The 27,050-nt window shown below is 46.8% G+C and overlaps 2 protein-coding genes across 5 annotated transcripts in view; one reads left to right on the forward strand and one right to left on the reverse strand.

Annotated features, from left to right (window-relative positions):
* Positions 1 to 5,134: 5,134 nt before the first annotated feature.
* On the reverse strand, positions 5,135 to 14,795 carry ACTR5 (actin related protein 5). The gene is made up of 9 exons (XM_063404648.1): positions 14,369 to 14,795; positions 13,382 to 13,611; positions 12,388 to 12,557; positions 10,753 to 10,970; positions 10,241 to 10,423; positions 8,185 to 8,307; positions 7,495 to 7,634; positions 6,519 to 6,651; positions 5,135 to 6,047 (listed from the first exon to the last, which is right to left on the reverse strand). Exons 1-9 carry the CDS (start codon positions 14,750 to 14,752, stop codon positions 5,802 to 5,804), a joined length of 1,827 nt encoding a protein of 608 aa, XP_063260718.1. The 5' UTR covers positions 14,753 to 14,795; the 3' UTR covers positions 5,135 to 5,801.
* A 6,171-nt stretch (positions 14,796 to 20,966) lies between these two features.
* ARHGAP40 (Rho GTPase activating protein 40) overlaps positions 20,967 to 27,050 on the forward strand; it is a 37,762-nt gene continuing 31,678 nt past the window's right edge. For 2 of the 4 annotated variants that reach the window (XM_063404649.1, XM_063404650.1), the window contains exon 1: positions 20,967 to 21,211. In XM_063404649.1, the coding sequence (XP_063260719.1) occupies positions 20,982 to 21,211 (230 nt within the window). In that variant the 5' untranslated portion in view covers positions 20,967 to 20,981. Of the gene's footprint in view, positions 21,252 to 27,050 lie in introns of all 4 variants that reach the window. The other 2 variants (XM_063404654.1, XM_063404656.1) reach the window with 2 other exon arrangements.

Consider the following 27,050-nt stretch of genomic DNA (forward strand, 5'->3'; position numbering starts at 1 on the left):
CTCAATATTTCCTGGAGGTCACTTCCAGGATCAGGCTGGAGGAACCTTTGATCCAACAAACCTTTGTTAATTAAGGGAAGTTAATGATGGGGTCTGGAGGAACTATTTTGATTTAACCACCTTTACCATGCCTTTATGGAGAGTTTGGCCACATTGCAGCCTGAGTTCCGCTGGTCTCCCCATCTACCTTTGCAAGGATGTAAATCTCTGCTTCATCCACTGGGAACTTGCTCCAACAGGATTTCCATCAATGACAGTACAGGTAACAACCAAGCAGAAAGTTATGGAATAGGGAAATAAAAACTCTGCTCAACATTACCAGGAAAAGCAAGGTTTGTTGTCATGGGCTATCTTTCAGGGATCTTTCATATCCTAAATGGGTTTTTTTATGAGAAATCCACTTAGTATTCCTCTAAAATTCCAGGAAGGTGAAATCCCCCACTCCTTCATCTCATTAGGGATGAAAGAATGCCAGGTATGTGGCAGGAATCTGGGGTGAGAGGAGGAGTGGGGTATATTTTAACCAAGTTGTAGAGTGGGAAAAATAAACTGATCTAAGGATGAGGATATGAAATGTATTTCCCAGAGCTGAGAAGCAATGTCAGCCAGGAGAAGCGTGATAATGCACAAGGAACAAAAAAGTGACTTTAAGAGTGACATGTCATTGTGGATGTGCTCAAGAAAGCACTTTGGGACCCTCTTAAGGCACTTTGCCTCTGGAGCACTGAGAGTTTATCACTTGATGGCTTCTAGATCAGGTGGATTTATCTAAGTGCAGCAGACAAAATGCCAAAGGCAGCTGGTGCTCAAGGTGAGGGGGTGACAGAGAGTTCTGTGTACCACAGGGGACCTCTGGGCATTCTAGCAGGGACTGAGCTAATTCTAAACTTTTGTGGGGAAGCCCTGTGAAGCCCTCAGAGCAGAGCAGGAAGATCAGACCAACAGGGCTGTTCCTCACCTGGATGCAGTGGGGCTGCTGCTCAGTGCAGAAAGAAGTGTCAGTGAGGCAGGAGTTTCACCCATTACTATTCTCCCTTGAAGGATATGAAAACACCCCGAAGAACAAAACCTCCACATCAAAATGTTCAGTGGAAAGATAAGAACATCCAAAAACTGTTTGCAGAGACTGGAACTCGCTACCAAGCAAGCTCAGACAAAGCAGTGAGTCCCCAGCTTCCCAAGACTTGTACAGGACATTCTTTTGCACTTGGCATAAGGAGCCATTCAGGAGCACAGAGTACACCCCAGGAAGAGCTGCAGAAACAGGGTGATCATTTAGAGAGGAGGAAAATCAGCCTCTGCTGCAGTCAACAGCCTCCCAACCCTGCTGGGCATCAGGGCACTCAGGAAAGTGTCACCACAGCAGCTTGGAGGCTTTGGGGGCTGCAGGTTGCCATCATCCCTCAAACCTTCTCCCACGCAGAGGCCCACCACACATCCTTGCCCTTCACCTAAGTAAGGAAGGCACCCAATGCACCATGGTCTCCCTGCTATACAATACTCTATCACCCACTATATTCCCAAAAAGCTCAAACAAGATGAGCTTTCCAAAGGTCTCCTCTGGAATTCACTTGACATAAGTTTAAACAAAGCCACACTTTTCCCTTCTGTGTTATGATGCTCATTTGTCCAGCCAGACCTGCCACAAGTTTCCCTGGGGATGAGCTTCCTCCTGATGTAACAGCCTGACTACTGGAGGTGCAGGAACTTGGATGCCTTCACAGAACATCACTGACAACACAAAAATGCTTTCCCCATCAGCACTGCATATTTACCTCCTGTCAGATGAAGCGAGAAGCTGTTTCATACTTCCCCTCAGTTCTGAAATAATTTAAAAGCTAAAAAAATACTGTCCTGACTAAACCCAGGAGTTTTAAGAGCACAAGTTTCTCAGTCAGACCATAAACCCAGCTTGCTTCATACTCTGATAGTGGGGAACAGCAATTGCTTAAAAATAAAAGCATACCTGCACAGAGTGATTCTCCCCATACTTGAGACTTCTGCTGGCTTCAGGAAATGAATTAAGGTTTTTCCACTTGGCACACTGTGCACTGAGCACAGATGGACCAAGTCTCTGTGATTTTACTTGACCTCCCTCCTTCCCCAGAGGAGCTGTGCTCTCTGTGAAAGCCTCAGCCAGCACCACTCTCAGGCTGGCTCTGCTGAGACACAGAACTGAGGGCAGAACAGCTGTGAATTGTCACGAGCAAACACTGCTGTGAGTTGGATCCATGAAAATGGTTCCTTCATCATGGCTTCTGCTGCATTAGAAAATGGGAACCAAGTCCAGTGCTCAAAAAGAGAAAGAAAAGATCCCTAAGGGTGTAAAAAAAAGCAATATAAATCAAAAATAAACAACCAAAAAATGCCTTGAAATTATGACACTTTGCTAACATGAGGGCTGAGATCATGTGAACAAGGAGGGGGAAAAGGTGTTTGTCAACTACCTACAGGAACCTGAGTGCCTGAAAATGAATGAAAGGAGCCTGAAGAACTCCTGGCAAACCATGCTCAGGGTCTGAATCATTTGAAACCGAGTTCTGCTGCAGCTGATGCTCAGGGAGCAGCTCTCTCCCTGCACAGAGCAGTGGGAGTGAGCAGTGGGACCAGCACAGCTGCTCTGTGCCTGGCGTGCCCAGCCATCGGGTGGAAATCCCTCCATATGACTTTGGGGATAATGGTAAATCCTTTACAGCATTCTCCTCTCCTCTGCTCATCCCACACAAGCTTCAAAACTTGTGGTTTATGACTGACTGCCAGCGGATCACTGTGGGCTGTCTCTGGAGGGATAATCCTAAATTTTAAGTGACAGTTCACGGGCATCTTCTCTTTCTTCCGAGATGCTGTCTTACACAGCACATTAAGTATTCCAGAGATTAGTAACTGGAGCAGAGAGTTCTAATCTTGGTGTCCTAGCAGAGATTTAGCAAAGAACATGTTTGAAGTTGCTGTGGCACAGGAAGCATAAGAAGCCTTGAAGCCCCAGAGCGAGGCTTGTCGGCAGCTCCAAAGGAAATCTGGGCCAGGGGACACGTGATGGATGTTCAGTCTCCAGGGCTGCTCACTGACGTGGTGTTTCCACCCAGAGCAGATCTTAGGGACCCTGTGAAAGGTGGGACCCAGTTTGAGCTCTCTTTTAAATAGACCAAACTCAGCACTGCTGTGAAATTGTACTTTCCTATTCTTTGACCTGAATTAGGGTGTAACTGAATTGTATAACCAGGTTACATGTTGCTTTGAACTTAATTTACCAAGGACCAAATGGGGACCACTTGACCACCTCAGACCTGGCAATGCCCTGGGTCAGCTTGGAGAACACTGCCAGGATAAACACAGCAATGACTGTGAGGCTGCTGGCACAGCAGCTCACCTGACACAGCCCTGCCAGCACTTGCCAAAGGCCCTCACTGCAGCACTTTGACATTCCTGTCCACAGCAGGATTATTTTTCCTCCTAGTGCTCCTCACACAACCAGAAGTCCCATCCAAATTAGGCCCAGCAGGTGTCTTTTGGCTTGTTCCCCTCTCAGGGTGCATAAACCAATGACAGGAGACAGCCCAAGGCCCTTCTGGGCTTGGAGAGCCCTGTGCCACTTACATGGAAAACAACCAAATTCTTCTGCACACAGGGCTGAGAAAGCCTTGCCACAAGTGTCCCAATGGTGAAGCTCCACAAGGACTCCAACACCACTGTCCAAAGTGACACCGCTGTGTCCTCCTGTCCTCAGCACCACACGCTCCTTCCATTTCTCTCTTGCCAGCACCAGTGCTCAGGCAGCAGCACAGCAAATCATTCCCAGGGAACTGAACTGAGTAAAATTCATCCATTCTGCAATGTCCATGCTTCTCATAGTGCTGCTCCAAGCACCTGAATGGACACCAGCACACCCAGAGCAGTCTGTGACAGTGATCACCTTGTCCAAGTTCATCAGTTGCTCTGGCTACTGTGGCACAAAGTAACAAATTAACAGCTAATATTCAGGAGATTATAAAATTATGCTTCATTAAAGCTGTTTAAGCAGCTGCTCTGGCACCTCTTTGCAGAATTAGACAGCTCTGCTTTGAATTAATGCAAGAGAAGTGGCTGGCAAAATTTGGCCAAAGATTTAGAAGTCACATAATCATGCATTATAGATGCCCTTTCAGGCCCTCATTCTGGAACAGTTTTATGCACAACACACTGATTATTTAGCAGGCAACACCAAGTGTCAGAACTATTTCCATACCTTGGGTAACCCCTCTGCCTAAAGTAGCTAAAGATGGGTCAGAGGGGGGTCAAATAGCAATGGGACATCATTTACTACTCCAGGTCACTGAGATTAGAAAAGACATGTTGGAGTGTAACTTCATGTTCTCAGCACAGCATGTTTTTCCACATTCTTTACCACCCATAGAATTCCCTTAATTGTCCTAAAAACTGCCTCCAGGCAGCCAGGGGTAGGATCAATAACCCAAACTGAGGTCACCTGGAGGCAGCCACCTCCCTTCCCCTGCCCTGCCCACAGCCTGCGAGGAGCACGCAGAGGCCACCAAGACCAGTATGGGACTGGCCAGTGCTGGGAGCCACAGAACTGTGTGATAGCAGCTCTGCAACAACCCTTCCCTCACAGGCTCTCTGGAGAACACTCAGTGCACAGGTGAGACCTCAGTATTTGCCCACAAATTTCTCTTTTTTAAAAAATTGTAAATCTTGGTATTATTTTTGAACCCAAAAATCTCATCCTGTGGCAACCAACTTCAGCACAAGCAAGTTCCTCATGTTCTTTGCTTTGAATCTGCCAGATGACAACTTACCCTGATGCTCTGCAGCCCTTGGGGATACCAAATCCCCACCTCTACACCTTCTTTATATCAGTTACATCAGTCTGGATATTTCCACTTTATCTTGCCTTTTCCAGCTGTTGCCAAAGTGATGGAGTCTCCCTAGGTTTGGGTTCAGCATTCAGTATGGATTATTCTTTTGGGAAAGCAACAAGTTGTTCAGTGTGACAGCTGAATCCCCAGGCAAATTTAAACTGGAACATGTTGTACAGCAGGACAGGGGCCTGGCTGCAAACCTGTGTTTTTAAGCAAGGTACAACAAATCAAATCCATCCTCAGAGCTCTGAAGAGGTGAAATCACTAAAACACACAAGTTAGTGGTAAAGCAAAAAGCTTTGCTTTATTGCTACAACGACTTTTGATCAGAAAGTCCCATCAGAGCTGCCCTGCTCAGCCTGCAGAACCACTCACGGGCAGACAAGGCTTGGCAGTGCCTCTGCACTGTGCTTTATGCAGGGTTGTGTCTTTCTGTGCCCAGCTCTCCAGTTCAACCACAACATCGCTGTCTCTGACATGATGGAGGCAAGAAGCACCCACTGGTTATCTGTGCTGCACTGAGCACAGATGGACCAAGTCTCCACGATTTTACATGACAGGAGATGGAACACGAGGCCTGGGGAGGCAGGGCTGAGTTCAGCACCCCTGGTGTCCTGCAGCACGACCTGCCCAACATGTCCCGACAGACGACTGTGAGACGGGCAAGGGGGACACCTGCTGGGCTGCCTGCCTTGCTACAGCCCAGCTGCAAGAAAAACCACGGAAAACCAGCGCGTTTTATTACACTTAAAAAGCTGTAAAACACACACTCTCCAAAACCCCTGAGACTTACTGTGCCAGTCTCTACGAGGGAGTTTTCCCCTCCGTGAGCTGCTGTGTGAGCAGCTGTGGCCGTGTCAGTGTGGCCGAGGAGCTGGATGGGATCTGGGCAGGCAGCCAGGCTCTCCCTGCTGCCCAGCAGGAGCTCCCCCTGCAGGGACAGGGCTATGGCTGCTCGCTGGCGTTCCCTGCGCCCGGGGCTCTGCCGGGAGCCTCTGCTGCCCGCGGGGCCTGCTTGGGGAGGCGGATGGGCACATAGACGTTGGAAGCACAGTGCTCCTTGAGGTACTCCCCCCCTTTCTCCTCGTAGTCCTTCCTGCTTATCCAGCCCTCCTCGCGGTTCATGTGCTCCACTGCCCAGTCCCTGGCCCCGTACCAGGCATCCAGGACGGGGCTGGAAGCAAGGCAGACCTGGATGGAAGGAAAACAGAACAATGTCAGCACAGCACAGGAAAGGGAAGCCTTTTACCCTGGTCACAATGGTATATGACACAAACAACTGAGTTCAGAAATTTGAGCTGATTACTCTGTGTGTCTCAGAAAGAGGAGTGTTAGGAGGGAGTTCAAGTGTGTTTTCATCTTGTTATCAATTCCTAAACAATCAATTTGCAAATTTCCAGTCAAACATGCTTTTGTGTGCATGGTCCTTTAGCAGAAGCAGTTTTCACCATTTCCTTTTCCCTATTCACTATGCTGTCCTCACAAAGAGCAACTGCATCTTTGTTTAGCTTGCACCTTGTCAGGACAAAAAGCTGTTTGCAGTCTTGCCTTAAAACCCTCTCCATGGCCATGCTCTAAGTACCCCTGCTCTGCACCTCACCCAGTTACATCTGAACAAAGAATAACAGGCTGTTCACACAAACATCATGGCAATCCACACACCTCAAAGGATGACTGGAACGGCCTCATTTCCAGGAGTTCCTTCTGGATTCTGGCTTTCAGGCCAGGGTACATCGTATTTCCACCAGTGAGGAAAACATTCTGGACAAGGATAGCCTGTTGTTCCTTTGAATACCTGTGAAGAACAACAACAGCTTCAGCCTTCCTCAAGGACATCTGCCCTATGAACAGCTCTGGGGAATACTGATACCTTGTCCCAGGATTCACTTTAGAAATTTCACTTCCCTAGCATGAAAAACTTTGTTTTCTGGAAATTAAGGGAATGGCAGAAAAAAATCCTGAAAGAAATCAGCACCCCATAGATCAACAACTGGATTTCTTTCTAGGGCTGGAATTCTTACCTTTCAGAAAAGGTGATCACCTATGTTCATACAGTTCAGGGGCGACGTTTCATCAATCCTAATTTGTCTGGAAATGTCCAGCAGGTGTGCCTGTATCTTAACTTTAAAATGTTACCTCTCATTTTGGTCTCCCAAAACCAGAGACTGCCAGCTCACTGTTGCAAACTTTGTTGTTTCCCCCAATAACAAGTTGGACCAGGGACCTCTAAAGTGAGGTCTGTGCAAAACAATCCAGTGGGGTGCAGGAAGATACATTTAAATAGTGCTTATTTCACCTTTTTCTCATTCTTTTTTACTTTCTATTTCTGTGTGTGTTTTAAAATGTTCATAATACATTAGTTTAGTAGTAGCTGTAATTTACAAATACATTGGAGGTGTGTGTTCAAAAATCTTTCATTGATGGGGTTATTGATAAAAAAACTTTGTAGACTCACTGACTTAAAACAAGCAGAATTACATGTGGCTTTCAGGAAGACATGTCTAACCTGCAATGCTTGACCCCACCAAAAGGAACTATTCAACATATTTTCTCCAATTATTGCTAAACCCCCAGCATTTCAAAAGATGGTATCAAATGAAGATTAGCTTGTCTGAAGTAAGCAGTTCTGTAAACTCACCTCTCGAGGACGTATTGCATGGTTTCTGCTATCCCAGCCTGGTCCTCTCCTATCAGGGAGGGCTGGAAGACAATCTCTGGAGCCCTGATCCTTTCAGTGCCAAGGAAAAGCTGGTGGTACTCTGCCAGGTTAAACACGGGCTTTAAAAACATTGAGAAGTAGTGGGGAGTGATGTTAAAGAACATCATTATTTATACCACATGTAATACTCTAGAATAAGCAACAATTCTGTACAAAAACCCCAATGGTAATGCTCCCTCAGAGAAATGTCACCATGCTAAAGGTTCCAAAAGGTCAGGGAAGCTGGACTTTTCCTATCATTTATTCTGCTTGGAGCCGCTGAATTCTCACAACCTCACAAGTTGAAAGCTGTGTCCACTGGGATGTCAGGCTATGGATCATAGACAAAAACACTTGAGCAGAACTTTTCCCCCTTAATAACACAGCACTGCAACACCAAGCACTGCCTGCAGAGTGAGCCAAGAGGGGATTGTCCTCCTAAACCACCAGCCAGGATCTCTTTTAAGAAGTTTCAAGTTTTAAGAAACTCTCTAAAGGTCCTGTTCAGGTAGTTTAAGCATCTCTTCCAAAAGCGGGCAAACAATGTTTGCATGAGGAGAAATGTCAGCAGACTGGCTGGACAACTGGGATGCAAACCCCTGGCATGAGGTGTAAATACAGAAACCAAACCTGCACTGCAGCAACAGGCTTCTCAACTTCAGGCTGCTCCTCAGCAAATAAAGGTTCAAACTCATTAATACTTTCCACATCCTCCAGGGACTGTTCACTGCCCAGTGTATCCAAGTCAGGAGTCTGGAAACAAAGTATGTCATGGTAAGTTAGCTCAGGTGTGATTTCAATTCTGGTGACATGACTGGAAAACTCAGTTTCCTCAAATCTCAGCTCTTCAACATGCCTGAAAGCAAATATGCCCAGGAAACAGAAATACAGACATTCAAGCAAAGCACCAAAAAAATCAAACACTTCCAATAAATTTATCCAAATGCCAGCTCAGAAATCCAGGCCTCAGTCACCAGGCTGGCTGCCAGGATCCCAGGCAGCCATGTCCTAAGCATAACAGCATATTAAAACTTAGTAAAATAGGTTTTTATATTTATAAAACCTGGTACGCTCCCAGCACCTCTAACTGCTCTGTAACTACCATTAAATTCCCTATTTTGCTTGTGTGGGACTGGAAAACAAATATTTGCTAGCTACAAAGCCACCACACAATTTCTGAGTTTCAACTGCCTACTATTTGCTCACAGGATGCACCAAACCCCTCTTTCTGTTATACAGACATGAAGCTTTTTCCTAATGAAAAGCATCACTCAAAATCCTACAAGACTCCTGTTGTGAGGTAGGAGCAGCTTTTGAATTATCTTCTTTATTTTGTGGGGTACATTGTTACCTCTGGGATTTTGGTGCTAAATATTTGTTTTGGTTATTTTCAACTCGGAACATTTGTTGCAATGCCAGGATGAGCTAAAATTATGTACTTCAAACATTCTTAACTATTTTATATCTGCTTACCACATTCAAATACTTAAACTGAAGTTTAGAAGTGTTCACTGTTACAGCAAAAAAATGTACTCATTAAGTCCTGTTAAATGCATTTCTTTATATCTTATAAAAAAAAGATAAAACCATAAAGATACACAGAACTCAGCTGAACACTTACTCTTCCAAAGGGATTCTGTGATAATTCTAAGTGCTCTCTCAAGGCACAGACCAAATAACAAAGCTTGTTGATTCATTCTGAGGTCTGAGGTTGCATCTAGCAAAGAGCAGGGGTGAGGGAGATATTGGAATTTGGGCACAGTCACTGAGAAAAATCACAGGTAACTGCTAATCTTCCAATTCTCTTTTTCTAGAATATCTTCTTGTGACAGAAGGCAGAAAGATTCTTCACCACAATGATAAGCCCATCATTCCCAGAATTTTGCTGAAGCACAATCATTCTGATTCATGCACTGATAATCATAGAATGGTTTGGGTTGGAAAGGACCTCAAAAGCTCATCCAGTTCCACCCACTGCCATGGGCAGGGACACCTTCCACCAGACCAGGCTGCTCCAAGCTGGCCTTGAACAATTCCAGGGCTAGCCACAGCTTCTCTGGGCAAGCTAAACAAGTATCTCTCCTCTATGCTTCCATTTTCTTCTCTCTACCTTTTCCCTGCAGAGGCTGATAAAGCTAAGAAAGCTGTGTCTTATGTGATTGAAAGGCAATTAAAAGCACATGCACAAGCAGCCTTAGAGCACCTCTCGGCAGCAGCTGCTGTGTGCTGGGCCTGTGTTAGCCTGGCAAAGCAGACAAGGAGCTTCTCATCCTCAAGACAACTCCAACAACCAAGTGTAGTAATTAATGTTTCATTAAGGAACCAAAACAGAACATGCTGCTTAAATGCACCAAAAATAGACAGCTACAATGAAGGCAGGGTTGGGTGTTTACCATAAAGTTCTCTGCACCTGAAGGGGAAGAACAGAAAGGAAAACAAATACTATTTTTAATAAAAAGATATATGGGTTCCTCTGTATCTTTAATAGAAGGCTACTGAAAATTATGGATGATTGTCTCAGGACATTCTCTCTGAAAAGAGAGAAGCAGTTGCCAACTTAATAATGACTTGCAGTGTGTTAAAGAAAAAGTTCATCAATGGAAGTCTGAAGGGACACATTTTCAAGCACAGAAATTTAATTCCTCTCAGCAATAAAATGAGGATTAACTTGGTGAAAACATCCTACCTCTGGCTTGCTGTCCACAACATCTACTTCAATATTGACTTCTGACTGTAGGATTTTCTGCTTTGTTTGTTCAATAGACAGACTCAATTTGTTGATGTAAGACTGAAGTTCTTCTGCAGAGTCCATATTCAGCTCCACCAAAGCTTTATGGAACTGATCCATCTGACCATCTTCTAAAAGTTCCTGTGGACAGATCAGAGTTAGCTGTGATGAACAAGACAGGGCAGTCAGCAGTGGTGTACAGACACTCTGCTTGCATGGATAGAGACTGTGATGTGCACATTTTGACAGCATTTGAAGTATTTCCCAAAGGAAGTGCTGTTCAGAAACTGAAAACACCCCCTGCACCAAGAATCTCTCTCTGTTATCACACAAGTAACCTTGGCAAGCTCCTATCAGAGAACACCCACGGCACTCACAGCTTCTTCACCACGATGTGTGACCTTCTGCTAAAGCTCTGAGGGCAGCCTGCCCTCCCTCAAGATCCCACAGTGAAACTCTGCCTTCATTACCTGCACATACAGCAGCCTGTCCAGCCTCTCCTGGTCCAGCTGCAGCTTCTCCTCCCGGCGCCGCGCGTTCAGCTCCTGCAGCCGCCGCAGCTGCTGCTGCCTCTTCTCCTGCTTCTCCTCGGATGCCACGGTGCTGCCCAGCAGCTTGTTGGAGAAGGGCAGCTGCATCTTGTGCACGTTGTTCTCGTAGTACTCTGGGCACCGCCACTTCTGCAGCTCTGGGCATTTGGAAAGCAAAGCAACTTTTTGTTCTGGCAGACCAAAACGATGATTCGTATGCTGTCTGCACCCCACGTGGGGGATGGAAGGTGAGGAAAGAAGGCAAAAATAGTGCAAGCACAGAATTTTGTCACCTCTTGGCAGCTGTTCCCAAGCTTGGCTGTCCCCTCTGAGCACTGCCTCCAGGTCACACACCCAGTGCAGGCAGCTCTGAGCGCTCTGACCTCCAGGAAACACCAAGTACTACAAAGTGCAAGTGCACACCGAAGGGAGGGAGAGGAACTCTCACACATTTCTAAGCAAGACTCATTCACAAGTGATGAATATAAAAAAACAAACAAAACACCTTTCTTCAGGCACTACTTCAGATGACATTTGCCATGGAAATTTTAAAACTTATTTTAAACTTATTTCTCTCACAGCCATGAGAGAAATGTCCTGTGCAACTTTGGAAACCTTAAAGCAACCAACTTAGAGGTTTTGTTTACATATAAAGGAAACAATAAGCTCATATTAAATTCTTTTCCGCTGAAACTATCACAATTTTTATTTGCAGAGAAATTTGAACTGTAGCAACCTGAGAGTGATACCTGGGTCCCAGAGAGCCACGGGGGTGTCTGAGCCCCAGGTGTGCTGCTACAATATATCCAATGACTAAGGGAAGGGATGGGCTTCTCCTTGGAATATCCCCAAGCTGTTTATTCAGGAACACAGGCAGGAATAATGAAGGGGTGCAGGGACACAGGACAGAGGTTTAGGGATGCAACAGCCTTGAATAAAATCCAGGGACAAGTGCAAAGAGGGGGCCAAGGGTTATAACCGAGACAACTGGGGCAGGTCTGATATCAGGGACCAGTAGGAACAGGAAAAAGAGGTGCAAAGGGGTAAATATAAACTAGAGGAACTAATGGGGTTACAGGAGTGTAACACTGTGGCAAAATTAACCCACTGGGGTTCAGGGGAAGGAAGAACATTCTAGCATGGGTGCATACATGGTAACAGGGTGGCATAAACTTAACAAACCAATAGAACAGTGAAACCTAAGAAACACTAACATGTGGCTGCAAAGGCCCATGGGAGGGAGGTTTTCCTCACCACGACCTAAAAGAGCACCTTTCCCCATTTGCCTCGGTCCCCCAGGGTTGAGGCACAGCTACCTTGGGAGTAGCTATGGACCACCCCAGGCCTCCACACTGAACAAATACAGATTTTCTTTTTTTGTAGTAGTAGTAGTTGTAGTTAAATTTTAATTCTGTCTTAATTTTAAATATTAAGCCACTGTTAAGCACGAGGCAGGTTACCACAACGAACGCACAACAGAAGCAGAGTATTTCTGGAGGAATTCGAGCCAACCTCGAAACAAGGGCTAGAGAGGACAGCCCGAGTGTGTGTGTGGTGGGTCAGAGGTGGATTTACCTTCCGTGTAGTCGTGGGCGATGTAGCTGTGCTCGTGCAGGATCTCCTCCATGCGGCTCAGCGTGATGGCAGCAAAGTGCCCGGGGTACTTGAGCTGCAGCAGGCGCTGCAGGTACACGGCGGCCTGGCAGCCCCCCAGGTTAATGCGCTTGCAGTTCTTGGCATCCAGCCTCAAAATGCAAACACACACAGCTCAGGCTGGGGCAGCTCGCAGGAAAGCAAACACAGCTCCTGCTTTCCCCACAGTTATTTCATTTCTGGAGATGAATATTCACAGGTAAGTATTTCGAGGTTTAGTTAGCAGAGACTCTAACACACCTGCTTTTCTCAGGCAGCAGCACAGTCACTGCTGTGTTTACTGTTTTATTCTGAAAGGCTCTATTCTGCTTTTTAAAAAATCCCCAAATACTAAGTAATTTTGGCTACAGCAAGGAGATGTTCTGTTCTAATAAGAGAAGTGATGGGTAGTGGTGCTAAAAGTAGTTTTTTAATCTTTGTAACACTTTGTGGTTGGACAAGTGTAAACCTTGAAAATTTGAAGCAGTTACCAGATACAATAAAGCCATCTTCTGCAGTAAGGATTTAAAAAGAGAGAAAAAGTAAAAAGAGAAAATAGAGCAATGTAGCAGAATAACCAGAATGATAAAAGCCTCAAGCACTGCAGAAGTCTCACACACAGAGCATTTCACTTTGTCCCAAAGCTACTTTAAAATCTAAAGTATTTTTTTAATGCCCAGTTTCACTTGGGCACATATCCCCTTCTCCTTTTGAAAGTACACATCAAGGCAGAATAAACAACTAAAACACAACATTTACTAGAGCTGCACTGCTTCTTCAGTTCAAAACTCAACAGAACACAGCAAAATCTGCAGAGCTGGTTTTAACTTATCAGTATAATTAATACAAGAGCTAATAATGCAGGGCTGGACGAACAGGTATTTGCATCATTTGAAAAGCCAGTGGCTGCACAGGTCTTAAGACACCCCGAACTCACCTGCCTTCTAAGACTGGCAAAATGTGTGTGCACTGGTAGCCTGAGGATATCACCAAACCACTGCAGGGCCAGTTCTGCCTTCTGTTGTGATAGAAACTGTACAGGCTGTCCACGCCATAGGACACCTTTGGCACTTGGTAGCACTCGAAGAGGAGCTCAGACATCATTTGCCTTGAGTAGAGAGGATTGCAAACTGCTTCTGTCAGAACAATTGGGTGATCCACACAACCCTGGGAGAGTCAAGGGAAAAGAACAGTAACAAGGGGAAATCCAGGGTTAGTTATGTCTGCTTCTTCTTTTGAGCAAAAGCTCCTCTAAAATGGGCATGAGAAAGCACTTTATGTGCAGGGTACTAATAATGAAAGTTAAATTATATCTAGTGTTTAAGGGGGTAAAAAAGATGTTCATGTTAATTCAACCAAAGAACAAACTAATTATGGTGGAGGACAATGGGCTTTTAAAGGCATATATAAATTATTAAAAGTCTAAGTAACAAAATCGATGCAATGAGGAGGTGAGTGAAAACCAGTGGAAGTTTAGATCCACTCTAGGTAGAGCTTTCAAACTGGTATTGTCAAGCAGGCAAAGGGCTCCATGGTCTGAGAAGAAACCTCAACGCAGCTGGGTGTGCAGGCAGTCAGTAAACACCACCAATAAGAGCATTACCCTACAGAAAGTTTAAGGGATTACGTTCAGATTAGACATTAAGAAAAGATTCTCCGTGTGAGGGTGGTGAGACAGTGGCACAGGTTGCCTAGAGAAGCTGTGGAGTATCCCAGGCCGCACGGAAATCCGAGCAATGGGTCCAGTGCCAGCTGTCCATGGCCATAGCAGGGGTGGAGAGAGGCTCTCCCCGAGCTCCCTTCCAACCCAAACCCGAACCCGAACCCGAACCCGAACCCGAACCCGAACCCGAACCCGAACCCGAACCCGAACCCGAACCCGAACCCGAACCGCGCCGGGAGGCCCCGGCGGCTCCCGCGGTACCTGCGAGGAGACGCCGAGGCGCTGGAAGACGTGGTCGAGGAGCAGCTCCTGCAGCTCCAGCTGCACGGGCACGTTGCGGTCGAAGGGCGAGCGCAGCAGCCACCGCAGCGGCTCGGGGCTGCCCAGGTCGTTCCCCACCTGCGTCTCCGCGCCGGCCCCGCCGCGGGCCCCGCGGCTCCGCGCCGCCAGCGAGCGGAACCGCAGCAGCGGCTCGGCGGGGACGGCGGGGTCGGGGCAGGCCCATCCCGCCCGTGTCTGGAAGGAGCCGTTGTCGATGACCAGCGGCGCGGGCTGCGGGCTCCGCACGGCCGCGCTCGGAGCCAGCACCGGGTCCGGGGCCCAGCGCGCGTCCCGGAACGCGAACACCCGCGTGGGCGCCGCCATGGCGGGCGCGCTCCCGCCGCCGTCCGGCCGGGAACTCGGGCCCGCACGGGGGTTCCGGGGCGCCGCCGCTGAGGGGTGGTAAAAGAATCGAGATTATTTTAAATGAGTGTGTTCCGTAATGTGAGATCTTCTGTGGATAAATAACGGCAGGGAAAGTCCGTGGGGCTGTGCTGGATTTGTGCAATACCGCTGAGCACCCAGGCTGGGCAGCTCTGAAATAAACAATAAACATCTCTCTCGAGTGTGTCGTTACCGTCTTGTTGCACACCAGGTAACAAATCCAATTTTGTGGGTATCACAATCAGCCTGGGGCTGGGCTGTACCCCTGCCACCCTTCACACAGGGCCCCTGCCTTTTAAATCTGGGCTGTGGAACCTCCCCAATGGCTGTGCCTTGTGTGGAGGTGAAACCCCACTGCCCTGGGCTGTGCCACTTGCCCAGGAGGTCACTGACACAGCCCAGGCATGTGCCACTCCTGTGCCACCAGCCCTCTGGAGATGCAGGGAATGGGGAAGGCCTTTCCCCTTATTTCAGCTCCCATTCCCTGGGAGATGGGGTTCCAGCGTGGGATCCATTCTACCATGGCAACAAGGACATCCCACGCTGGTCCAGCCCAGTGAGAGCCAGCGTGGACTCCAAGGGCTTCCAGTGATACAACTGAGAGACAATTCATCATTAAAATTAAACAGATCACAGCTTCAGCTCCTTTCCATCCCTCTCAGCACTGTCTCTGTAGACAAACTATCAACAGCCTGATTTCCAGAGGTGCCCCCAACCTGCCACCCCCACTGTGTGAAAGGAGGACTCAAATATTGAGCATCCTTGAAGCTCAAGGCATTAATGCCTTTCCTCACTTGTTTACCCAATGCACAAAGCAGGGATAATAGCTTTCTTTTATCATGCAGAGGTGTTATTAATGTGAACTAATAAGAATTTGCAGAGTTCATTTAGATCTTGGGATTAAAAGGCTCGTTTCAAGGGGCTGTTACTACATAAAAACAAGCACACGCTCACGAGCAAGAACATTAAATGCAGGCAATCATTTGTAACGTGCATTTACATCACTGCTCTCTTCTCCTGAGAGCTGCACAAACAATTAATCTAGCCAAACAACCCCCTGTGAGGTAAGCAATAGATTATGGCTTTATTTTATTGAAGGAGAAACACACAGCATGATGAATATCAAGTTATCAAGTCACATATCTGGTTCCTTCTTTGATCACTACTGAACTCCTTTACTCTGAAGCAATACTTTTATCCACATACATCCCATGAAAGGTGCTAGTTGCCTTTCTTGGAGGGAAGAGAGACAGAAGGGCAATTAAAATATGAAGGTTTATTTCCCAAAAGGATTAACTAATAGATGAGGATATACAGAGTAGGCTAAAAATAGAGTCTATATGGGATATATTTGTGCTCTACATTGAATAAGAGCCCAGGAGAAGTATCTTGTAGCTGCTCATCCTCTGCACCTCTCTGGGTGGTTGAATCTGTTTTATTCTCAAGAGCAACCTCAGCTACTCAGTCTCAAAGTGACCAAAGCACTTGGTTAGCTCCCCTAAATCCAAAAACAAGAACTCTATCTGCAGTTTTAACATAAGCCTCGAAAGCTTCCTAACCTGTATTTATCCTTTAAATAGCAGCTGAAGAAAACCTCTGACTTGATTGGCCTTTCTCCGTTGTTCTTATCCCCTGTTAATCCCTCTGCTCCCTCCCCAGCACGGGGCTGTCCCCTTTGCTGATTTACCACTGCTCTCCTTGTGACCACAGCGCTGCAATGAGAATTATTGAGAGCTGGTGAGAAAGGGGAGCACTCGGGCTGTTCTAAACTTGGTGTAACCTGAAGCAAGCCATGAGGTACCCGCTGGTTCCTCTGGTGAACGAGCTGACCTTTCCTCTGCTTTTCTTCTGGTTCTGTTTGCCCTTTGTGATGCTGCTCATCATCGCCATTATCTGGCTCCAGCTGCTGCTCAACGAAGGTAAGTTTGGCAGCTGATCGGGTAAAAATTGCTGCTGCATAAAGTTAACTTCCTCTTTAAAGCATTCTGCTGGTTTTAGGTTAATGCCACTTCTACTACAAGGAAGCTGAAGGTTTGTTAGTACTGGTGGTAGCATATAGAAAAAACAAACAAATTATTATGCTTTTCTGTTAAAAAGGCTTATTAGACAACCAAGCTGCTACTTACCCTTCTTACACTCTCCCTCTTTCTCAGTGGTAATTTGATTTAAGAAGGACAAAGGACAAGTAATTTTTATAGGTTTCTATTTCAAAAATCCCCCAGAAAGCAAGGCTAATCCTCTAATTCTGTACACTTTAAATTCTGGCCTCATAGCTCTCTTGCACCTCTCCTTTTTGGGAGGGCATGGAGGGTTTTATTGGGGGAGCTGATAAGGAATTCTTTTATGCTGAGGCTGATAGAAAGTCTTGAAGGGAGCAAGACATTCATTTTCATTTATTTGTGTATTTTGCCAGTTTGTTTTTCCAATCCATCCCTGATCCTTTCTTCTAATATGTCAGCAACCAAAAACAGGCTTTGGTTTAGACTAATAATAAGCTTGTTGTTGCACTCGTGAGGATAAAGCCTTGCTACTGTGCTCTAATGCTGGAGAAAAATATCTAATCCCAGCTGAGGAAGTTCAAAATCAGTGACAAAATATCTATTTTACTCATCTGTGCCACACCCTTACACTGCAGTTGAGTGCTCAGGCTTTTGCCTGGACAAAGTCATTCTCTTGATTTTTTGAAGCAGATTTTCAGGTTATTCTTGCTACATTTACTTTCACAATTTCCAGCCCTGTAGTGATTGCTGTTAGCACAGGCCTCTGTTTCCACAAATGCTCTAAATTACATTTTAACCAGTAAGACCAGACATATTACTAAATTTTTACATACCAGCATATTTACAGAATAAGAACATTAAAGCTTTTCTCAGTTACTAAGAGATAAAAATAAAAGGGTTCTTTTTAATAACTTCCTACCCAATTCAGTCATATCCACTTCTTTCAGGCTAGTTTACAGCAAACACAAGTAAAAAGGAAGTGTTTCGGCTCCTCCTTTAGTATAATTGCTGATTAAGAGCTAATTAGTTAAAAATAAATGCTTGTAAAGCCCATTTATTGTCTAGTTTGGTTTGAAAATCCTTCATTTCAGAGTTCAGAGGAACCTTGTCCAGCTCCTAGATGGGATGTGCAAGTCTCGCAGTGATGGAAAAAATGTCACATACAGGGGTTTTACATGTTCTTTTTAAACTTCCTTCCAGCACAGATGCCAACCACAGAAACGATTAAGGAAGAATCTCCTGCTGAGCCTGATTCTGACTCTGAAGATGAACCAGCAGAGGAGGAAAACCAGAGTGATGCATCCGGTACAGAGGTGCAAGAGGAGTCACAATCCAGTGGAACTGGGGGGAGGCTGAGGCCCAAGCCTGCTTATCTGAGCTCAAATCCAAAAAGCCAAAAGCAAAATCTCCTTGCTGTGACCTCAAACAGCTGGTCCCAGAGGCAGAAGATAAGATATTCCCATGCTGAAAAGAGCATTTTCTATAACATCCTGATGGTGAGTAGTGGGAGCAGGCTGCCTCCTTGCATAGCTACAGCTTTTGTGCCTCGGCTCTCACTTCTTTCACCTCTGCATGACTCAGAGGCCACTTGGGCAACACAAAGCTCCAAGAGTGGTTTCTGCTGGGTTAATAACTAACAGCAGGTTTATTTTCAGCCTTCCCTATTTGTGGTGACTCCTGTTTTATACCAGGTAAAGGTAACACAAAATTGTGCAGAATGACTATCGTGAATATATGTGTGTGTATATATTTAAAGGTACTAATGCATATTTTAAAAGTCCTTGAGAACTGCATTTAAAATGGCAAAAATTGCTACTTATTCCTCTAAGATAAGAAGTTTAACTGAACTGTGTGTAGAAACTCTCCTGGTATTTATGGCTGATATTACATACTTCTAAAAGTTGCTTCAGATTTCTTACAGTGGAGCATGTGACTGAAAATAAGATGTATTTCACTTGCTCAGTGACAACTGAGGCCAGAAGTCTCTTTGCAAACACAGCAGCCCTAATCCTTTTAGGCTTTACACAAATCCCAAAAGATAAATTTGAAGCAGTAGAAGAGCTTCATGTCTTGTGTGTCTTCTCTTTCCCTGTGCCTTGACTGCCTGTTCCTTTGCAGAAGGGGCTCACAAAGGAAAGCTGCTCTGTGCCTCCTCTGTCACTATTCCCAGTCCTGTCTGCTCAGTTACTGCTGGGATTTTTGAATTGCAGCAACTGAGGTACTCACATTTCCTTCCACCAGTTCTGCTGCAGTGCTAGCCTTGGTTAGGCTGGACTAGCCAAGGATTGGAATCATCCTAAACTGCTGCAGGTATTTGACTAGCACACCCTGAAGCTGAGCTTTAGCATGGCATCAGCAATACCTCAGTTGAAAGCATTTTTAAGATCATTAACACCACCAAGGCAGTACCAAATCAGTGTAGTAACAATTTATTTAACATTCATTAATTTTGCAGTTTTTCAAAAGCTAACAATGCTAACAATGAGCTTGGTCTTGCTAGGGTGCCATTTGGTTCTCCTAGAATTCCTCATATGTACAACTGTTGGCTTCAACACAGCAGCTTGAACTTGTCTTTTGTAGGACATAACATTTGTTGGTTGTGTTGGGTGGGTGTGGGAACAAGCACTGGTGGTTTTCAAAATCCTGTTAACTCTCACTGAAAATGGAACCTCTTTCAAAGACATGCTAGCCGTGACAATTCTGATCTTCCTTTTCTTCCCCAGCTGTTGTGTGCCTTGCTTTCTTCTCTCACTCGCAATTTTGTCTGCCTGTTGCTCCAGACCTTTGACATCCTGAGGACTCTGCTGCTGCCATCCTATCTGGTTACCTACATGGCTCAGCTGTTTGCTTCTCTGGGTGAAACAGCTGGGAAAATCCTGGGCTCCCTGAGGCTGGAGAGCAGAGGACTGCTGCTTTCAGTCCTGGGGAGGAAACTGCAGCTGAGCCAAGCTCAGAGAACAGCCTCAGGGTGAAACTAAAGCAGGGAGTCCCACGGCAGCCCAGGTCAGCATTGGTGACAGCTACTGCAGCATGGCAGAGGGAGGGGAATTCTCTGAAAAAGAAACCCACTCAAGACTAAGTCAGCACCTACTCAGCTCACCACAGCTGCTTTCAGAGTGTTGACTGCCTAAATGTGAAATGGATGACAGCAGCCAATTTCTTGTCCTCTCTGCCTCCTCCCACCTCAGAGGGATAAGCTTTTTTTTTTTTTTTTTTTTTTTTTTTTTTTTTTTTTTTTTTTTGTGAGGACCAAGCACTCCAACAGCACCAGTGATGGTTTCTGCTCACCAACAGATTTCAAACAAATAAGATCAAGGCAATCTCTCTCTGTAGTAGCTCCTACTGGATTTTAAATGCAATACAGCCATAGGATTATTATAATCAGAGTCCAATTAACACTTTTCTCATCTGCAACTTGTCTGTTCTCAAAGTAGGAAATGACTTTTCAACACTCAGGTCTAAGAAATGAAGCAGGCCTACCTCCAATTAACAAGAAATAATTAAGCCCTCAGCAGATGCTGAGCACGCATGTCCCTGATTTCCGCTCAGGCTTTGCCTTCCAGCACAGCTGGCAGCTGCTGGAGATCACAGCCTGGAGAGGCACTCCAGCAGACCAGTTTAACCAGTTATTGGAACCACGAGGAGGGTGAGGAGCGGGGATGAGCCATGGTTCTGTAGCCTAAGGGCTTATCGAGGTGCTGGGTTTTGAACAGAGCAGCTGTGTGCTCTGGTGTTGATGCACACGTTCAACACACTCCTTTGTTTTCAAGAGGAGCTGAATTGCGAAGTGATTCAGTGAGCACGCTGCCGCTTGGGGAAATCACTGTCTGTGCTGCCCGTGTGCCGTGCGTGTCTCTCCGGAGCTCACACGGGCACCCAGTGCAGCCCAGCCCGCGATAACCACGAAACCCGCCCTGCTTGTTGTGTTTGCCTTTCCCTCCCCACCCCCTGAGCCCCCCGTGGCCAAATATGTGTGCGTGCTCTTAAATAAAACTTGTTTGCCCGCACCTTTACTTTCGCGGCTCCTTTCTTTAGAAAGGAAACACAAAAGAAAAAGGAGCGCTGTTTGCCGAGGACAGCCCCTTCTCCCGGGAGGGAGCTCCGGGAGTCCTCTCCGGCGGGGATCCCCCGTTCCTTCCCCCGTTTCAGCGGCGGACGGCAAGGGCTGGATGCTCCGGGCAGATGCGGAGGGAGCGGGCGGGGAGCGGGGCGAGCCCCGGAGGGCGGGACGGGGGCGGGGGGAAGAAGGGGCTCCGCTGCTGCTCTCGCCTCCGCCGAGCTCCGCGCCCGGCCCTGGGCGGCTCCGGCCAGCGGGTGCTGAGCTCCGGGCTCGGGAGAACCCCGCTCCCTGCTCCTCCTCCTGCTCTCCGGCCGTGGTGTGCAGCGCTGGCCGCTCCAGGTGGGCACTGACCGCTCCAGGTGGGCACTGACCGCTGCAGGTGGGTACTGACCCCTCCAGGTGGGCACTGACCCCTCTAGGTGGGTACTGACCCCTCCAGGAGGGCACTGACCCCTCCAGGTGGGCACTGACCCCTCCAGGTGGGTACTGACCCCTCCAGGTGGGCACTGACCCCTCTAGGTGGGTACTGACCCCTCCAGGAGGGCACTGACCCCTCCAGGTGGGCACTGACCCCTCCAGGTGGGTACTGACCCCTCCAGGTGGGCACTGACCCCTCCAGGTGGGCACTGACCCCTCCAGGGAGCCACTGATCCCTCCAGGAGGGCACTGATCCCTCCAGGAGGGCACTGACCGCTCTAGGTGGGTACTGACCCCTCCAGGAGGGCACTGAGCACTCCAGGTGGGCTCTGGCCGCTCCAGGTGGGCACTGATCTCTCCAGGTGGGCACTGATCTCTCCAGGTGCTCTCTGGCCGCTCCAGGTGCTCTCTGGCCCCTCCAGGGCAGCCGATGCTCGGCGCTGCTGGGAGGCTCCGGCCGTGCCCCGCAGCTCCAGGGCTCTGATGCCGCAGTCGTGCAGTGCTGAATTGTCTCTTTTCCCGCTGGATTTGGCTTCTGCCCCGTTGGGGATTGGGGGTATTGTCTTGGCTGTACTGACATCTCAAAGCTGTCTGCCCTGAGCCAGCGAGAAGGACGTTTGCTGGTAGTGTCAAGGTTTTTCTCTTCACCTTTTCCACTACGTGCACTTAAAACGTGTTGACAAGAAAGGCTTCATCTTTTACAATGCAGCTGCATTGTTGGGGATGCCTCTAATGCCTCTAATACTGCAGCTGAAGCCCTGAGGATGATACCTCCTGTCCTATGGGATTTCATTTGTTTAGACTACTTGTGTCTTTTAGACTCTGTTAATCTCAGTTCAGAAGGAAACCCTGCTATCTTGAGGTAGTTGCCAGAATGCCACAATTTAAATTAAAAATGTTATACTGGGACCATCGCTGCGAAGAAGTAGATGAACTGAGGTGGGTAAATAAACAATCTAAAGGTCTGGGAGAATATTGCTTCTTGTACTGCATGGTGATGTTCTAAAGCCTGATGTTACCAAAGTGTATGCCTTGTGTAGTTTTTAGCCTGTGTAAATACACTCAGAATAGCTTAAGCTTGGCTGGGCTGGCTGTCCCTGGCAGTGTCACTGTAACAGAGGGGAGGTTGGTGCCAGCTTGCAAAAACCTGCTCGAGAAAGTTACTTTGAGGACTCCTGCAGGATTCCCCAGTACCACAGCTATGCTGATGGCACTAGTGGTTTAAACTTGGTTTTCCTGTCTTTGAGCTATGAGTAATAATGCACAAATAAATATTTGGCTGCTAAGAATAGGACTTTTGTGTGTGAATTTGGCTAAAAGTAGTATAGAAAGGGCATTTTGGTTCTGCTGTGGGTCAGTGCCTCTTATAAGAGGTTGGTGGTGTGTGAACCTGGCCTGGAGAATGCACACAGACCTACAGATGAGGGGTCTCAGTTGGAACCCCGTAGACTTTGTATTGTGATCCACAATTGTTAAAATATTTCCTTTCCCTGAATCTGCCTGCCCTTGTGTCTGTCTTTCCTGGGCATTTGGAGCTCCCAGCAGGAATGCAGCATGACCTTGCAGCTACCTTGTAGTCTGCAAGTGCTTCAATAGCATCCATGACTTTGTGTTTTAATTTCCTTTTGCTGTTGTGTGCAGAAGCTGCTTCCTGGGCATCAGGAAGAGAGTTTGCAGCCTTGGATGCTGTAGTGGAGCTTCTGCCAGTGTAGTTATTTACACTGACCATGAATACTTTTGGATTTAATTCACCTGGGGCATCATTTCTCATGTGCATCCAGCAGCCTCTGTCCCAGAGCTCTTCCATGCTGCAGCAAGCAGGTCTTTTTCTCAGCTGAAAAGATAGCAAAACCTGGATTGAACACTTTTGAGCATAGCATTAGTGAGAGCTGTAATTTGGTAGTTCCTTTTGGCTGAAGTTAAGCCTCCTGGGAGGTGGAGGATGCATTTCTGTGTGCCAAACTGTGCTGCACACCTTTTATGACCTTTTGTACATCACTTAATCTCTCTTTTTTCCCCCTCTTCTTGTTTGTAAAGCCTTTACTTTGCAGGGGTGGGGTCTGTTAAACATTAAGACTCTGTTGGGCAGCATTGTATGTATAAAAACATAGATAACAATTTCTTTCTCCTCTGAGCTCAAAACTCTATTTGTTAAAAATACCCAAACTCTAATCTTGTGTAAACTGAAGTGACCTGACGTGTTTTGGTGGATTTAAGTGATAAACATGTCTCAGATCACTGTGTCAAAGCATGCTGAAGGTCTTGCAGCATGTGGGGATCCCTGGCTTGTCAGCAGGACCTCTCTGAGTAACAGCTGGGTGAGCTGTGGCTGTTTACATCCTCCTGCAGGAGTCATGGGATGATTTAACTTGGTGGACATCTGTTTCCAGTAAGGAGGAATTGGGGTTCTTGGGTCCAAGCTGTAGGAAGAAAACACTGAAGTTTTGGCTCAAGATCCCAAGAGGGCCCAGCAGCAGCAGCAGCCAAGCTCTTGGGTTAATCAAGACACATTTTTGAAGTCATTTTTTAATATGGAAAGGAAAAATCATAACCGTTGTTCCCCACTTCACAGCACCTTTGGTTAGTTGGATAGAGTTGTGTGACTTGTCAAAGCTTTATAGACTGAAATGGGCCAGTGTCCAGCCTGCCTTAAGGAAAATATCACTCACTGGAGGCTGAAATGGGAGCCCAAAGAGGTGCTGGCACCCCTGTTCTTTACAAGACCCAACTGGCCAAAGCTTTCAGAACCCTGCTCTGGCTTGTGTTTGACCCTGCCTGAAGCAGGGGGTTGGCTGAGGTGGTGACCTGAGGAGCCCCTCACATGAGCTTGTGATGGTGGAAACTGCTCCAGGAGCAGTGCCCTGCCCTGTCTGCAGAGCCAAGGGGCCTCCACCCCTTCAGGGCCTCCCAAAAATCACTGTGTGACCTGCACTGGGATCTTCTCTTTTGGGTAAGGAGGTCACTAGGACATACATACTCTTAGCTTTTTATATCCTTTAAAAGTTAGAAACTACCATACCTGACCGACAGTATCGTGTATTTTAGTTTCATATGCCTCTTTGGCTCCCAGTTCAGCAAAATATTTTCTTAATTGGGAATGTTATGGCCCATATGCTCCTATTCCAAGCAGTTTAAATGGCTTTCAGTTGGAGACATAAAAATATCTTAGTTGTGACATGATGTTTGAGCCTTCCTGCTGCGGATGCAAAATCCATATGGCAACGAGGCTTAATTGAAACCTGCTGGAGTTACTTTTCTCCTGCAACATGTTATATGAAATATTCTTTATGCAGCTGGCTTGAAAGGGCTACCCTTAATTTGATATTTCTAATCAATTAATGCTTTTGGAAATTCTGTTCCTTTCCAAGACTCATGATTAGGATTTATGTAAAGCACTTCAGTTTGATAAACTACATATAAAGAAGTACAGCCTGTGTGATTTATTCATTATTTATTCCACAGACTTTAGGTGTAGGTCATCCATTACAGAGTTGTTGAGTAAGTCCTTCCAGGTGTGTTGTGTAGTGAAAAGCTTGTCTGAAATCAGAACTTGTTGCTTGAAGAGTTGTGTCTCTAAATCAGTTTGAGATTCAGATGTTTGTAATATTTCCTGGTATTTGTTGCTGTTTGGTCAGACCGTTGGGTCAGTTTGCAGGGGAGTATGTTTTGTGATTGCAATTAAGATTGGAGACAGAAATACAAAAGCTGATGTAGCTTAAAGCGTACTCCCCAAAGCAGATTACTCCAAGAGACTGGAATGTGTTGGTGGGAGGCTTCAGTTTTAGTGAGATGTTGCTCTGTGCATGCAGGAGTCCTTCCCTTTCTAAATAATTGTTTCCATCTGCATGGCTTATTCCATCAGCCCCCAGGGCTGCCAGTGCCTGGAGTGCTGAGCTATTAAAATCTGTGTCTCTTGTAAGAACGAGGATCTTTCTCACTAAATATATTCTGTGCCAGCTGTGTGCAAAGAGAACTTTGCTCTGGTCGTACAGAAAAATAACAGGGCAACCCTTGCTGGGGACCTTTGAGAACAAGCAGCATTCTGGTATTTCTTTCCCATACTTTTCAATTTTTAGAGGGAAAAGTTTCAGGGCCCTTGAATCTTCCTGGATTACATCTGGCAAGCCCCTTATGAATTCACTAGTTCTCTGAAAGGTGTTTAGTTCTTATGTAATATGGAATTTTGGCCATTTGTGGTAACTGGAATGGAAAGTGGTGGCTTCTGCTCTGAGATGTCCTCATGAACATACACATCCCATCATGTGGTGGAGCCTGAGCTCAGGAAGTGACAGGAGCCTGCTTGGCCATTACACACTGGTGGTTCAACAGTAGCAAACTGGGCAGCCTGGGCATGGAAGAAACACTGACAGGAGGCTGCTGGCCAAGAATTATTCTGTATTCCTCAATTATTTCTGCTTGGGTCACCTAGGGAAGCGTGGAAGATGCATCATTGTAACTGAAGAAACATTGGAAAGGCACAAATCTGGAGTACTCTTCACTCCCTTGCCTCTGCACTTTTCTCTCTGAAGGTTCTCATTCCTGAGTTAGATTTCAAGCAATGATCACTGGAAATGAAGGTGGAATTTCTTGTGTGTAAGCCCTTGAGCAAACAGGAGCCTGGACCTCTTGCAAAGCCCATAGCAGGTGGCCAATGTATAATGGAACTGGAAGGATATCCTCTTTAGGCAGCAAACAAATGCAGCTTTGCTGATGAAAGTTGTTTTTCTCGGTCAAGGTAAAGCTGGGACAATGTTCCTGTTTGAAGGCAGCGGGGCTGACACAGTGGAAGGAAATCCCTGTGAGTCTCCCAGCGGAAGGGAAGGCGTGCAGGGCCATGGATACATCCCAGCCCCGTGTTTGGGGCAAACATTCCTCAGCGCTGGCCTCCCTCCAGCCCGTGCACAAGCAGGGTAAAACTAGATAAAGGTGACAGCTGCATTTAGCTGCAGTGTTTCCTCAGGCTGACGGGAGGGGAAGGATCCCTCCTGGGGCAGCCCTTGGAGCCACAGCCCCCTCCAGGGGTTTGCCTGCCTTGGGGCTGCCGATGTTTGCAGGCCAGGAAGGGTTTGGAGCAAGCACAGAGCTGCCAGCACCCTTGGGAGAACCTTGATGGAATATCAGCACTCACCCTGTAAAAAGCTCTTCCAGGGAAAGGCTTCTCACAAGGCTCGTTCTAGCTGTAGTAGTGTGTTAGATGGAAGGAAACCTGACTGGGGAACACAACTGATAAAAGAGATCAAGGAATTGCTGCTTTAGGAGCCCCTGTGAATTCTGCTAGTGTGGTCTGTGCAGTTTTGTAAAGGATTAGCGTCACCTCATTGTTAACAAAGCAGATGGCAAAGGAAAAACAGTCTTTGTAAGGGTCAAGAAGCTGCGAGCTGGAGGTCTGTGAGTATCATTTCACCCCATAAAAGTTCTTTTTCTGACACTGAGTCAGGAATCACAGTTCATTTGGATCTCTCACAGTTCCTGGAGGATGTGCACTGTGAAGCCAGCTTTATTCTGTGAGCTCATCAGGTAAAAAAATCAAACAAGGGCTCAGTCCCCTCTCAGTGGGATGGTAGCTTGTTAATTCTCTAATTAATTGGTTAATTGACAAATTCCCTAACTCCCATGCTTATGAGGAAGCCTGTTTCCCATCTGATGGTGAGAGTGCTCCTCCCTCCTCCTCCAGCATGGTGCTAGTATCACAGTGGGCAGCCTGGGAGCCTCAGTAGTGCAGCTGCTGTGGGGTCAGCTTGGAAGCATTTTGGGTAAGGTG

Source organism: Prinia subflava, chromosome 8 (genome assembly GCF_021018805.1).
Source record: "Prinia subflava isolate CZ2003 ecotype Zambia chromosome 8, Cam_Psub_1.2, whole genome shotgun sequence".
Taxonomy (NCBI): domain Eukaryota; kingdom Metazoa; phylum Chordata; class Aves; order Passeriformes; family Cisticolidae; genus Prinia; species Prinia subflava.